A 13,924-nucleotide genomic window follows, 5' to 3' on the forward strand; every position below is an offset into this window, starting at 1 on the left:
CCTCCACTTTTTATTTGGGAAATTTTCAACATACACAAAAGTGTAGGGACTCATGAGCTCCCGCCATCCAGCTTTATGTATCAACATACTGCCAATTTTACTTCATTTATATTTCTTTCCCCACCCCCACCAGGTTATTTTAAAGCAAATCCCAGCTATAATTTACTCTTATTAGTATGTTTCTACAGCAAAAGGAAATGTTCAAAGACCATTTAGTTCCTGGCCTCTAGCCAATGTTACTTCTAAGTGGGACCAATGGTTTTCAAATAAAAAGATTCTACAACCTCTGCTATGGCAGACTCTTACAGAATTTAGAGATCTTATTAGGAAGTTACCTCTTTTCTTAACTTTGAACGTAAACTCAGTTCTTTTATGATTTTTTTGAGGTACTTAATTGCCAGTGACTTGCGATCTTGGCAGTGTCCAGCCCAAAACTTGACAATGTCCAGCTGATCAAACCAAGCTATGAATATTGGTTCCTGCCTCTCGAGGAGTATACGCACAATCTTAGGATCTTTCTTGTTATGTTTCTCCTGTCTTTAACTAGCTGTGTTTCTGTTTGCGTTGTTCTCTTGTTTATCTCCAAATTTAAGAAACTACAGGCAGCCCCGTCCGTGTGCATTAGATCCCCTTTCCTCTCGCTGTTGCTCAGCATTTCTTCCCTGTCTCTGAGTTGTCCTGTCAGTGCATAAACCTATGCCCCCTGCACCAATCTGGTTTCTTGCTCATCGTAAGGCAGCGCTAAGGAAGCGTTATCTGTCCTAGCATCTGCAGTGCCCCCCTCCCTCTTCTCTCAGATGCTTGCCCATCCCTCAGCCAATACCACTCCTGGCTGGTCACAGTGACTTCCACCTCCTTACCAGTGGGCTTCTCAGTCCTGGTCTTTCTGAGCTGGCTGCATGGTGGGACAGGTGCTGTCTCCCTCCTCCTTGATGCAGAGTGACTTGGCTCTTCCAGAGCACCATGCTGTCCAGGTTTTCCTCCCTCTTCACTGGCTAGTCTCCTTTATTGGTTCCTCTTTTGCTCACCCTCTGCCCAACCTCTAAATGTTCCATGCCCTCTCTACCCCCCTCATCTTCTCAGTGGTCTCATCCAGGCCATTGACTTCACATACCATCTGCGTGCTGACAGCTCTGTGCTGAGATCCCCAGTCTTCATCCTGATGCCAGGCCTGTCTGTCCCACCGCCTACTTGGCATCTCCACTTGGCTATCTGGTAGACGTATCAAATCAGACACATCTCTCCAGTCCTCCTCCCTCAAGTTTGATTTTCTGCAGTCTTTCATTCCCACCCTTCACCCGACGACTCAGGCCAGAAGTCATAGTGTCATCCTTGACTCCTGTTGTCTCTGTCCTCAGAATTTAGCCTAATCTGTTTCTTACTACATCTGCTGCTACTACCCTTTTCCAGGGTACCACCATCTCTCCCTTGGATTATTAACGTTCTCTCCTATCTGTCCTCCCTGCCCTTGCCCCCATAAAATCTGTTTTCAACACGGCAGCCAGGAGGAGTTGTAAAATCTAAGTCGATCCTAACACTGCTCTTTCGGACCCCCCCAGTGGCTTCCTGTCTCACTTAGCATGACAGCTGAAGTCCCACAGTGGCTTGCTGGGCCCCACCTCGTATGCTGCTTGTTGCTTCTCTGACTTCAGCTCCTGCTTCTCCACTCCTTGGCTGTGCTCCAGCCACACTGGACTCTTGGTGGGCCTCAGACTTTGCCAGGCAGACTCTTGCCCCAGGGCCTTTGCACTTGCTGATCTCTCTGCTCAGGATCCCTGGTAGCAGATATTCACATGGCTCGCTCCCTCCCTTCCGTCTGGTCTCTGCTCATATGCCACCTTCTTGGTGAGGCCTTTCCTGATCTCTCTGTTTAAAGTAAACATTCTCCCCCATCCTCCATTCCCTGTCCTCCTTCCTGCTCTTTCTCCATAGTATTTCTTACCACCTAACATTCTGAATATTTCACTTATTCCTTAATTGTCTCTCTCCTCCCATAGAATGTAAGTCCATGTGAGCAGGTATTTTCATCTGTCTCTTTATTGTACCTAGAATATTGCCTGGCACATCACGGACACTCAAATAGTTGAAAGAAGTGAATGACTTGTACTCTTCGGCTGTTTTTGCATTGTGCCATTAGTGATGCCACATTTTTCTAGGTTATAGTTAATCTAATGTTTCTTTTATTGGTTTGATGAGTTTCTTAACTCATATAAGGAGGCTTTCTGGTTACTTGTGGCTGGGTAAAGTGGATAACTAGGTAAAAGATGACTCTGAGATTACCATTTTCATACACACTACTTGCATTCATTTCTGGCTTTGGGTGGTTAGGTGGGCGTACATTATGAATTGACTGAAGAAGAAAAATTCTATCGGAATGCTTTAACACGGATGCCTGATGGCCCTGTTGCCCTGGAAGAGTCATATTCTGCCGTCATGGGCATCGTAACTGAGGTCGAGCAGTATGTCAAGGTAAGAAGCTCCTGATTTTGTTCACATATATTATATAGTCTAATTCCAAACATTTAGGAGTATGAGATTTGAGGAATATGGAGCTAAAGATCTTGACTCTATATAATGTCTGCTTCTTTTAAAGGAAAGAGTGAACAGTAGGACTAATCTTTTGGGAGTTTTAACTATGATTTTTGAGAACAGCAAATTTTATTCTTTTTTGATAATGAAAATTCTAAGAATCTGAAGTGAGAATTTTTTGTATTGGTGATGAAAGAACATGAACCTTTTTAATGGAATATGAAAGTAATATATGTCTACAGAATAAAAAATAAAACCGTATTACTTAACTATTTAAACGTTCTTTATCTGCAGGTTTGGCTTCAGTATCAGTGTTTATGGGATATGCAAGCTGAAAACATCTACAACAGGCTTGGGGAAGATCTCAACAAATGGCAAGCTCTCTTGGTCCAAATAAGGAAGGCCAGAGGAACATTTGACAACGCGGAAACCAAGAAAGAGTTTGGACCAGTAGTTATAGATTACGGCAAGGTGAGCTCTGCTGTCTTACTGGACAGTGTCAGGGTAGCTGTAGACGCAGCATTTCCATTTGACTGAAATTAGGTTGAAGCATAAACATGCCAGCAGGAAAGAACTGATGGTGTGTTGTGTGCTGCTTCCCCCGCAGGTGCAATCTAAGGTGAACTTGAAGTATGACTCTTGGCATAAGGAAGTTCTCAGCAAATTTGGGCAGATGCTAGGATCAAACATGACAGAATTCCATTCCCAAATCTCAAAGGTGAGGAGATAGGACTCTGCCAGTGTAACTAGTCTTCTGGTGAACCTCGGCTTCACGATAAAATACTACCCTCTCTCTGAACAGTCCCGCCAAGAGTTGGAGCAGCACTCAGTGGACACAGCCAGCACCTCCGACGCCGTGACCTTCATCACCTATGTGCAGTCTTTAAAACGGAAGATCAAACAGTTTGAGAAGCAAGTTGAGGTGAGCTCTGTGAATAAACTAGACTTCTGGTTTAATTTGGTTTTTGTAATATTTGCATTCTGAGGGAATGTTCTGACTCAACCCTTAAGGCACTATTTCTTATGGTATGGTTCACAGACATCTCTATCACAACCACCTGATGTGCTTATTAAAATACAGTGCACATATTAGCATCCTGTCAAATCTGCATTGTAAACAGCTCTGCAGGTGATTCTTCTGCACAGCAAGGTTTGAGACCCACTGTTTTTTGTCTTTTAATGTCTTTTACTTTAGTTGTTTCCAAGTCATCAAACCTGAATATTCTTTTCATGATTTGGACTCGGGTGAAGCACAGTTCCACATGCTTTTTATATCCTGTTCAGAGCCATCCACATGCATCTAGGCACAGTGGCTGGACTAGCCATGTCGGACTGTAGGGCATGCTGCCCTCAGACCACAATTTTAGGGTGGAAGGTTTTAGGTGTAAAGCAAATGTATTGATCTTATGTGTTCTGGAGCCATAGAGTGCCTTCTCTCTCGTGAGACTCTGATCAGTTTCTGTTTTCGTTATAGAAGAAGAAGTCCAATTTATTTTTTTTCTCTCCAAGCTCTATCGCAATGGTCAGCGCTTGCTGGAAAAGCAGAGGTTCCAGTTCCCGCCTTCCTGGCTTTATATTGACAACATCGAGGGAGAGTGGGGGGCCTTCAATGACATCATGCGTCGGAAGGACTCTGCTATTCAGCAGCAGGTGGCAAACCTGCAAATGAAAATCATCCAGGAGGACCGGGCTGTGGAAAGCCGCACCACCGACCTGCTGACCGACTGGGAGAAAACCAAGCCTGTCACGGTGGGGCTCTTTTGGCTGTGCTCCCGGATACTCTTAAGTCACAGCACCATTTGGTGTACTTTCTTTCAGACTTCAGAAGCCTTGCTGTGACTTAGCTTTCCAATATTGGTTTTTTTTTCCTTTTTTTAATTAAAAAAACAGTACTTGCAGATAGTAAATGTTTAAATGTGAAAGCTAACTGAGACTTCATTTTACCCAAAATTTCAGTTAGGAGGTGATTTTAAGGATTAAAGTTTTTCCGTTCTTAAATTATCCCCTTAGGCATACTCAAAAATTAGGATTTAATTTCTGGTAGACCCAGGCCAGGCTCACACTGGTGCTGCTAGTCGCACATGTTGTGGGGAGGAGAGGCGGGTTCTGTTGTTGTCGTCATCACCGTTATTAAGCCTTTCCATACTCAGAACCCACCACATGCATTTTTCTCCATTTATTCAAGTATCTGTGGAGCACCAGCTATGTCCTAGGTGGTTGTCTAAGTAGCAGGGATACAGCAGTGAATGAAAAGGATAAGACCCTACTCCCACGGAACTAGATGCCAGTGGAGAGAGATGATAATAAAAATCGAACATGAAGAACATGTACTTTGAGTCAGATTTGGATAGTGCTGCCGACAGAAGAAAATGGGAGGGTGCTGGCTGGGGTAGAAGAGGGTGTTGGTGGATACTGCTATGGCAGGTTATCTCTTGCTGGGAAGGTGACAGTGGAGGGGAGCTGGCAAGTCATGATGATGACAGAGGTGATAGGTAAGTGACAGCATGTTTGATTTACCGGGAGTGAAATTCAAACTTTCTTTTATTTAGACATACAAATAGTATAGAAAAGACAAATGGAGAGGATGTTAAAATGTTTTGAATGTTAACCTGGTTTTCTGGCTTGAGGATGTAAGTTCTCCCAATAGGCCAGGTGGCAGATTTACTCTCCCATGGTGATGTGCCTTCCTGCTCATGATGGTTTCTGTGCTGCTAGGCCCTTGCAGGTTCTACTTTGTGTTTAATTTTATACTTTTTTTTTTTTTTTTTCGGCGGTTGGGAGGTGCAGGGATCCAAACCCTTGACCTACTTTGTGTTTAGTTTTGGTTTAATGGTCCCTGCCTTAAAATGGTCTCTGCTTTCATTAATGCCGGTACTGGTAGGTTGTGAATGCTCGCTCCAGCAGGGGAGTCAGTATTAATCAACAGGCAAGTTTCTGGTGACCAAAACTTGAGTATCTGTTATTACCTAACCTTGGTGCCAGTAATGTGTTATAGTTAAATTTTTAATTCGTATTTTCCTTTGGTAGAAAACTGCGATAGTTCATGTAGTTCTCAAAAGTTATTAAAATGGAAAGATCAGTGGGATCCCTAGGCAAGAAAAAAAAATGAAAAGGAAGTGTGTAAATAGTAGTTTTGATGCCAAAGTAGAGTTCATTTCCAGTGATTTCTCATTCTTCTCTTGGGTAACCGATGTAACAACTGTATACATTGGGGAGAGGTGGCTGGCAGGCCCTAAAGCTCTAAGATTCTCTTAGATCGCTGGGAGTGTTCACTGGAGGCCCAAGTCTGTCTCGTCCTTTTCTTCCCGTCTCCCAGGGCACTAGGTGAGATGATGGCTGAATTGAGAGACACTCTACCATTCTAATATTTTTATTTACATAAACTACTAATATAAAACTTACGTTCAATACTGGGCAAACCTCATAAGTGGACATCTCATTAAATGTTCCACACATAGACCTGTTCTAGGAATTTGGAAATTTCCAGACCCATTTTAAAGCCATATAGTCAGTCCATGTCTCCGGAAACTGTCCTTCAATTCTGTGTGCTCTGCTTCCAGGGCAATCTCCGCCCAGAGGAGGCACTTCAGGCTCTCACCATATATGAAGGGAAGTTTGGCAGGCTGAAGGATGACAGAGAGAAGTGTGCAAAGGCCAAGGAGGCGCTGGAGTTGACGGACACGGGGCTTCTCAGCGGCAGTGAAGAACGCGTACAGGTATGAGCCGCTGGAGGAGCCAGGATTCCCCCTCCTCATCCTGACTCTCCTGTTAACCTGGGTCATCTCAAGCACCCTGCCAGGCTCTGAGGTGCTTTCTCTTCTCAATTTTCAATCACAGGTGGCCTTAGAAGAATTACAGGACCTCAAAGGCGTTTGGTCAGAACTTTCTAAGGTCTGGGAGCAAATTGATCAGATGAAGGAGCAACCATGGGTTTCAGTACAGCCTCGAAAGGTACATCTCTATGAAATAGATGTTTGCATACATGTCTGTAGATTAAGAATCACAGACTTTGTCGAGGAACTTTGCAAAGGAGGAACTATTATGAGCTTCCAAGAAGGCACTTAGTGTCCTCCATATTATTTACATTGTTCATCCAAACCAATGTAAAATTTCTTTTAAAACCATTTAAAAGAAATTTCACCACTTAAAAAAATGTTTGCAAACTGAATAATCATCTGTGCTTCTCTTGCCAGCTTCGACAAAATCTAGATGGCCTCTTGAACCAGCTGAAGAACTTCCCTGCCCGATTGCGGCAGTATGCGTCCTATGAGTTTGTTCAGAGACTTCTGAAGGGATACATGAAGGTCGGTGACTGGTCTCAAACAGTGAGGAACGCCCATCAGAAGGACACCTGCACAGATGACTTTGTTTACTTTCTCCACAGATAAACATGTTGGTGATTGAACTGAAATCTGAAGCACTTAAAGACCGCCACTGGAAACAGCTGATGAAAAGGCTTCATGTTAATTGGGTTGTTTCTGAGCTAACCCTTGGCCAAATCTGGGATGTTGACTTGCAGAAAAATGAAGCTATTGTCAAGGATGTACTGCTTGTGGCACAAGGAGAGATGGCTTTGGAAGAGTTTCTGAAGCAGGTAGGTAATAGGACTAGACAGTCTCTTTCATGTTGTGTTTCAGGCTATGATGTAGATTTGAGCTGTGTAAAAATAGAGCCTTGTCATTTGTGGTCCTTTTTGACCCTGTAACGCTTTGTCCCTTGTGCAACTGGTGAATGCCCACATACTAATAATGTGCCTTTTTGTGGTTTCAATTCAGATAAGAGAAGTGTGGAATACTTATGAACTAGACTTGGTTAACTATCAGAACAAGTGTCGCTTGATCCGCGGCTGGGATGATCTCTTTAACAAGGTCAAAGAGCACATCAATAGTGTCTCTGCCATGAAACTGTCTCCATATTACAAGGTACCATTGTTGGAAAAACTTTCCCTCCCTGACCAGTGTTTTTCTGCATTTTCATCATAATACCTTTTGACTGTTACTAGATGCCTTTTTTTAAATGTGAGTCAGATAAGTTGATGGGATCCTACCCTGCACTTTGTTGGTGAGTTTCAGCATAGTTCTGAGTGAAAAGTCTAGCAGTTGAGCTACGCCCTCCTGTCTCCTCACTAGGTTTTTGAAGAGGATGCACTGAGCTGGGAAGATAAGCTGAACCGGATCATGGCTCTCTTCGATGTGTGGATCGATGTGCAGAGGCGGTGGGTCTACCTGGAAGGCATCTTCACAGGCAGTGCAGACATCAAGCATCTGCTGCCAGTGGAAACCCAGCGGTTCCAGAGGTACAGCCTCCAGCTGGGGAGCCAAATGTTGACAGTGGCTGTTAACCACTCTTGACCTGGAGGCTGACCTACATTTTAATTTGATTTGTAGTATCAGCACGGAGTTTTTGGCTCTAATGAAAAAAGTATCCAAGTCTCCCCTTGTTATGGATGTACTGAACATCCAGGGGGTACAGAGGTCTCTGGAAAGATTGGCTGACCTTCTAGGAAAGATCCAGAAAGCACTGGGAGAATACCTGGAAAGAGAAAGATCATCTTTCCCCAGGTGAGATGCTTGTTTTGAGTTTTCCTGAAATAAAGTTGAATTTCAGTTATGCTAATCCATCCACTCTCCCTTCTGGGCATGTGTGTTGGTCAGTTTTGACATCAAGGATTTTGTTAGCCAATAATCCACCTAATGAATATCATTTCCCTGTCATGTATGGATCCCTGATTGTGCCCAATAATCCTTGATTTTCTACCTTGGATTTATTACGCTCCATTTAAACTATCTTCTCTCCTCCAAGGCAGCTTACATCTCTTCAGTGTTTAGCTCTGTGTTTTAAGTGGCATCTCTTCCTTTCTGAATAGTTTGCTTAGGATGAATTGAACAGGTTTTTAAGAAATGAGTGAATGAAGTAAGGTGAATGACATGAAATTCGTTAAATTCCTCTTCGAGATCTTAAATAAATGTGAATCTTTCACCAAGGACTGGAAGGAAGTTGGACGTCATGTTAATTCAGGCTGCGGATTGCCAGCCACCGGCCGTATCCACTTTCCCTTCCTGCAGTTTGGAATTTTGCCTTGAATCGCCTTACTTGCGGGTATAAAATTTTATATGCTATTTTAATTTTAGGTTCTATTTTGTGGGTGATGAAGATTTGCTTGAAATCATTGGAAACAGCAAGAATGTAGCTAAATTACAGAAGCACTTCAAGAAAATGTTTGCTGGAGTCTCGAGCATCATCCTAAATGAGGATAACTCTGTTGTCTTGGGCATTTCATCGCGAGAAGGAGAGGAGGTAGTTAGATTTATCTTTGTAACTTAGAAAACTTCTCTCACATTTTTGCACGTCTTAATTCTTAAAATTTTATTTCAGGTTATGTTTAAAACCCCTGTGTCAATTACTGAACATCCCAAAATCAACGAGTGGCTCACACTGGTAGAAAAGGAGATGAGAGTCACCCTGGCTAAACTTCTTGCTGAGTCTGTTACAGAAGTTGAAATTTTTGGTAAAGCAACTTCAATTGACCCAAATACCTACATCACTTGGATTGATAAATATCAGGTAATCTATAGAAGTGGGCAGGCTAAAGATGAATGCACTGACTGATCTTTAAAATGGTCCTTTGCGGTCCTTTTGGTGTCTTGTGTCTTTCAGGCTCAGCTTGTGGTTTTGTCAGCCCAGATAGCCTGGTCTGAAAATGTGGAGACCGCGCTAAGCAGCATTGGCGGAGGTGGCGATGCGGCACCATTGCACTCTGTGCTGAGCAACGTGGAGGTCACCCTCAACGTGTTAGCGGACTCTGTCCTCATGGAGCAGCCCCCACTGCGAAGAAGGAAGCTAGAACACTTGGTTAGTCTCATGGCCAACTCCTTCCTCACCAGTTGGGCTTTTACCCCTTCAACTGAAGCAGTTAAAGGAAATTGTACTTGAAAAAAATTTCAGTTAGTGTCGAGGAGAAGAGTAGGTGGCATATTGATATGCTCTGGGGGTGGGCATCTGTTTTTCTGTTCTTGTTGAAAGTTAATCTTAGTGGCGTGCAGGAATTACATGACTTCATGATAGAAAGATAATGATCAACCATGATCAGGGTCTCTCTCTTATTATCTCCTCTCCAAAGAGGCAGCCACAGCAGTGTGAGTGGCACAGTGAGGGCAGCTCCTGGCTCTGAGCCCTGGTGGGCAGGAAGGTGGATGCTTAGGACAGACATCAGAAAGCTGCTCTCCCATCACATTTTACACCAGTTCCAGAGTTTTTATTTAAAATGAGGTGTTTCTGTTTGTTTCTTTGTTTTTGCTGCAGCTCTTGATTCTCTGTAGTACCATCGCATGAACATTTCTGTTGTCTCTAAAGGTGGATTTGCATTTTGGAATATTTACCAAAAGCTACTGTAACTGGACCTAGAATATCAATTTAAGCCTAACAAATAATACACAAATCCAGAGAAAGCCTTTTATTACGATAAACTTTTAAAGTGGCTCTTTTTCTTCAGATTACAGAGTTGGTTCACCAGAGAGATGTTACCAGGTCCTTGATCAAAAGCAAGATTGACAACGCCAAATCTTTTGAATGGCTCAGCCAGATGCGATTTTACTTTGACCCTAAGCAAACCGATGTGTTACAGCAATTGTCAATTCAAATGGCAAATGCCAAATTTAACTATGGCTTTGAGTACCTGGGTGTTCAGGACAAGCTGGTCCAGACCCCCCTCACTGATCGCTGCTATTTGACAATGACACAAGCCTTGGAGGCCAGGCTAGGAGGGTCCCCATTCGGTAGGTCACTCCACAAGTCTGGACAGATGGAATTATATATTTAACATGATTTTTAAAGATTAAGCTAATAATTTCTTAATTATATGGTTATTACATCCTAAAATCTTAAATTTGTTTGTATTTAGTACATCTACTTTGATTTTTAAAATGAATTGCTTTTTATAATTTTCTTAAAGCTAAAGATATGTTCCCAATTAGGTAATGGACTCAAATACTCAGTTACCTTTCTTTAAATAACAGGGCCTGCTGGCACTGGGAAAACAGAGTCTGTCAAAGCTCTTGGCCATCAGCTTGGACGGTTCGTTTTAGTTTTCAACTGTGATGAAACCTTTGATTTCCAGGTGAGAAGCTTTATGGGGTCTGCCTAAAATCTAATGGCCTAAAAGGGTCAGCTGGGGAATGTCAAGCTGGCACCCCTGCCTGAGCCATCAGCCCTGCAGCTCAGTGCAGTTGATCTGGCCTTCTGAGGCCTTAGAGGGGTAGTTGTGACTCTGAACTGTTTGAGGTATCCAACATACGTGCTTTGAAGTTCACTTTGTCTTCATGTTTTTACTCTTTTAAAGTGGCAATTTTTTGAAGAAATGCTTAGTGCCTGTGTCTGGGAATAAACAAATATTATGAAAGAGGGTTGTTTTTTTTTTCCGACTGGTAAGGGGATTGCAACCCATGGCTTGGTGTCGTCCACACCACGCTCAGCCAGTGAGCACGCTGGCCATCCCTATATAGGATCCGAACCCACGGCCTCGGTGCTACCAGCGCCACACTCTCCTGAGTGAGCCACGGGGCCAGCCCTGGAAGAGGTTTTTTTCTTTTTCAACAAAAAGTAATTAACAGCTTTCTCATTGGGGTTTTATTGGCACAGGAGAAAAAAAGGTATCATATGTTATATTTGTATAATGATAATGGCTATTGTTTATGAAGTATCTATTGTGTGTAGGCACTGGGCCCCTCACCTGACAAGTGAATCTAATTTACCCTTCACACTCACCTTGGGAGGTAGATGGTATTATTCCCATTTCAAAGATGAGGAGACATTGGTTTTGAGAAGATGGGACTTGCCCAAAGTCAGAGCATCAGAGTAAGGATTTTAGCCCTGTAAAGCCAGTATTGAGGCAGGTGATGTCTTAGTCTGCTCTGGCTGCCATAATAGGATACCACAGGCTGTGTGGCTTAAAAATCAGAAATGTGTCTTCTCATGGTCCTGGAGGCTGGGAGGTCTAAGATCAAGGTGCCAGCAGGGTTCATTTTCTGTGAGGGCTCTCTCCCTGGCTTGCAGACAGCTGCTTTGTCCTTACATAGCCTTTCCTCTGAGTACATGCAGAGAGAGAGCACGCTCTGGTCTCTCTTGCTCTTAAAGGGATACCAGTCCTGTCAGAATAGGGCCTCAACTTCATGACTTCATTTAACTTCAGTTAATCTCATAGGCCCCATCTCCAAATACAGTCTCATTGGGGGTGAGGGCTTCACCATATAAATTTGCTAGAGGACATAACTCATTCCCGAACAGGTGGTTTTTAGCTTCTTTCTTTCCCTTTCAGGCAATGGGACGCATCTTTGTGGGGCTTTGCCAGGTGGGTGCATGGGGCTGCTTTGACGAGTTCAACCGCCTGGAGGAACGGATGCTGTCGGCCGTGTCCCAGCAGGTGCAGTGCATTCAGGAAGCTCTGCGTGAGCATTCCAACCCCAACTATGATAAGAGTAAGCCTTCTCTTTTTCTTTAAAAGTTACTTAGAGAACGTGGAGGGAAATTCCATTGTGAACTAATTTACTACCTCTTCAATTAGAAATAAACAAGAATTTAGCTCACAGGAGCACACTAGTGCAGGCAGTGTAGTGAGCTGTGCTTAAAGACTGAAGATGAGAGACGCAGGGTGATGCCACATCAGCAGTTAGTATTCCTCATTCTGGGACTGCAGCAGGACCCACATCCTAGAGCAACCAGAAGCATGAGCAGTCCTTCAGCTAGATAGGAGCCCCTCTCTGTGCTCCTGCCTACAGCGTTGGCCATGCACTCAGTGCTTCAGCCCAGGTGGGCCCTCAGTACTGCCCTCTTCCTCCCTGCATCACCAGAGAGCCAGCCTCCCTAGCCACCTGCTTGGCTATAGTGTTCTGCCATTTGGTTTTGAAAATGGGTCCTCTGTCACAACAGTAGTAGCTGTCCTGTAAGGCTCCTGGGCTGCTTCACTTGCCTTGTTCAACACAAAGTCCCAGACATGAGGTGGAGGCAGGGTGGGGTTCCAGAGGAAATAAACACATCAGTATTGGATAGGTGTGAACTTCTCTCTGTGAATGTGCACAGTTTAATTTTTAATGCTTCTTTTTTATTTTTAATAAGAGTAATCTGTCTTACAAAGAATTCCTCAGACCTCCTACATAAAACGAAAGGAGTGTCAGAGAAAGCAGTATCTGTGTCTGTGATTGGTGTTCTCTTACAGAATAAATACACTCTATCCCTGAGTAGTTCACAGGGTTTCGCGGGGAAGGGTTTGGTTTTATTTTTGTTGTTAATGATCCTCGGAAAAGGGAATTCTCATGATCTAAGCTGTTGACAGCAATGATTCATTTTTATTTTTTCAACTCTTGTTGGACTCATTTCTGTTCTTGAGTCGCCCTTGTGGCACTCAGTGTTGTGTTGCACAATAGAATAGTGGGGCCCTGCATCTGGTGGCTTGATATGTGCCACCTTCGTGTATGTGAAGTTTGGGAGCAGCTCTCCCTGGGCCGGGTGGCGTGCCTGGCAAGCACCTGTGGGGAGGCCAGAGAGCAGCCCCTCTAGGAAGCCTCTGCTCCAGCTTCCCAGCGGAACAGGTGCTTTGTCTGTCATTTTAGAGACGTTTTTAAATGGTTCTTTGAACATCATGAGTCTTAATGCCATCATCTAATTTTCAGCCTCTGACCCCATTACTTGTGAGCTGCTAAACAAACAAGTCAAGGTGAGCCCAGACATGGCCATCTTCATCACCATGAACCCTGGCTATGCAGGCAGGTCCAACCTTCCTGACAACTTGAAGAAGCTCTTCCGGAGCTTGGCCATGACCAAGCCTGACCGGCAGTTAATAGCCCAGGTCATGCTGTACTCACAGGGCTTCCGTACTGCCGAGGTTCTTGCCAACAAGATTGTCCCGTTCTTCAAGTGAGTAGCCTGCAGTTGTTCATGCTCAGATTTCTAGCGTATGTTAAATGTACCCATTTAACCTTAAAAGTTTTTTGAGAGAGAACCTTTTCTTTTTTAGATTATGTGATGAACAGCTCTCTTCTCAAAGCCATTATGACTTTGGTCTTCGGGCTTTGAAGAGTGTGCTGGTAAGTGCAGGCAATGTGAAGAGGGAGAGAATTCAGAAGATAAAGAGAGAGAAAGAAGAACGAGGGGAAGCCGTTGATGAGGGAGAAATTGCCGAAAATCTACCTGAACAGGAGGTTTGTACAAACATTCTTTTGGTCAGTCGAACCTCATGACTTGAGTTCACTTTGCAGTCCACATGTCCCGGGATGACTGGAGAAGACTAAGTTGAGTGAGTGAATGTGGGCGAGTGGCAGATTGCTCCATTTTGTTCCCTAAGTGTTACATGTCACGCACCTTCCAGGGCTATGGCACATGTGTGAGCCGTGCTCCTAACCCT

General features: G+C 43.9%; 1 protein-coding gene across 1 annotated transcript in view; it reads left to right on the forward strand.

Moving 5' to 3' along the window:
- The window catches only part of DYNC1H1 (dynein cytoplasmic 1 heavy chain 1), a 70,796-nt gene that overhangs the window by 20,581 nt on the left and 36,291 nt on the right, over positions 1-13,924 (forward strand). Inside the window, exons 12-31 of the mRNA XM_063090530.1 lie at positions 2,329-2,469; positions 2,824-3,000; positions 3,137-3,247; positions 3,332-3,451; positions 4,039-4,278; positions 6,090-6,245; positions 6,367-6,480; positions 6,723-6,833; positions 6,914-7,123; positions 7,305-7,451; positions 7,659-7,825; positions 7,917-8,090; positions 8,661-8,826; positions 8,905-9,093; positions 9,187-9,381; positions 10,022-10,304; positions 10,545-10,645; positions 11,843-12,002; positions 13,194-13,437; positions 13,538-13,721. Coding sequence (XP_062946600.1) covers positions 2,329-2,469; positions 2,824-3,000; positions 3,137-3,247; positions 3,332-3,451; positions 4,039-4,278; positions 6,090-6,245; positions 6,367-6,480; positions 6,723-6,833; positions 6,914-7,123; positions 7,305-7,451; positions 7,659-7,825; positions 7,917-8,090; positions 8,661-8,826; positions 8,905-9,093; positions 9,187-9,381; positions 10,022-10,304; positions 10,545-10,645; positions 11,843-12,002; positions 13,194-13,437; positions 13,538-13,721 — 3,390 coding nt within the window. The remainder of the gene's footprint in view (positions 1-2,328; positions 2,470-2,823; positions 3,001-3,136; positions 3,248-3,331; positions 3,452-4,038; positions 4,279-6,089; positions 6,246-6,366; positions 6,481-6,722; positions 6,834-6,913; positions 7,124-7,304; positions 7,452-7,658; positions 7,826-7,916; positions 8,091-8,660; positions 8,827-8,904; positions 9,094-9,186; positions 9,382-10,021; positions 10,305-10,544; positions 10,646-11,842; positions 12,003-13,193; positions 13,438-13,537; positions 13,722-13,924) is intronic.

The sequence above is a fragment of the Cynocephalus volans genome, chromosome 3 (assembly GCF_027409185.1).
Source record: "Cynocephalus volans isolate mCynVol1 chromosome 3, mCynVol1.pri, whole genome shotgun sequence".
Taxonomy (NCBI): domain Eukaryota; kingdom Metazoa; phylum Chordata; class Mammalia; order Dermoptera; family Cynocephalidae; genus Cynocephalus; species Cynocephalus volans.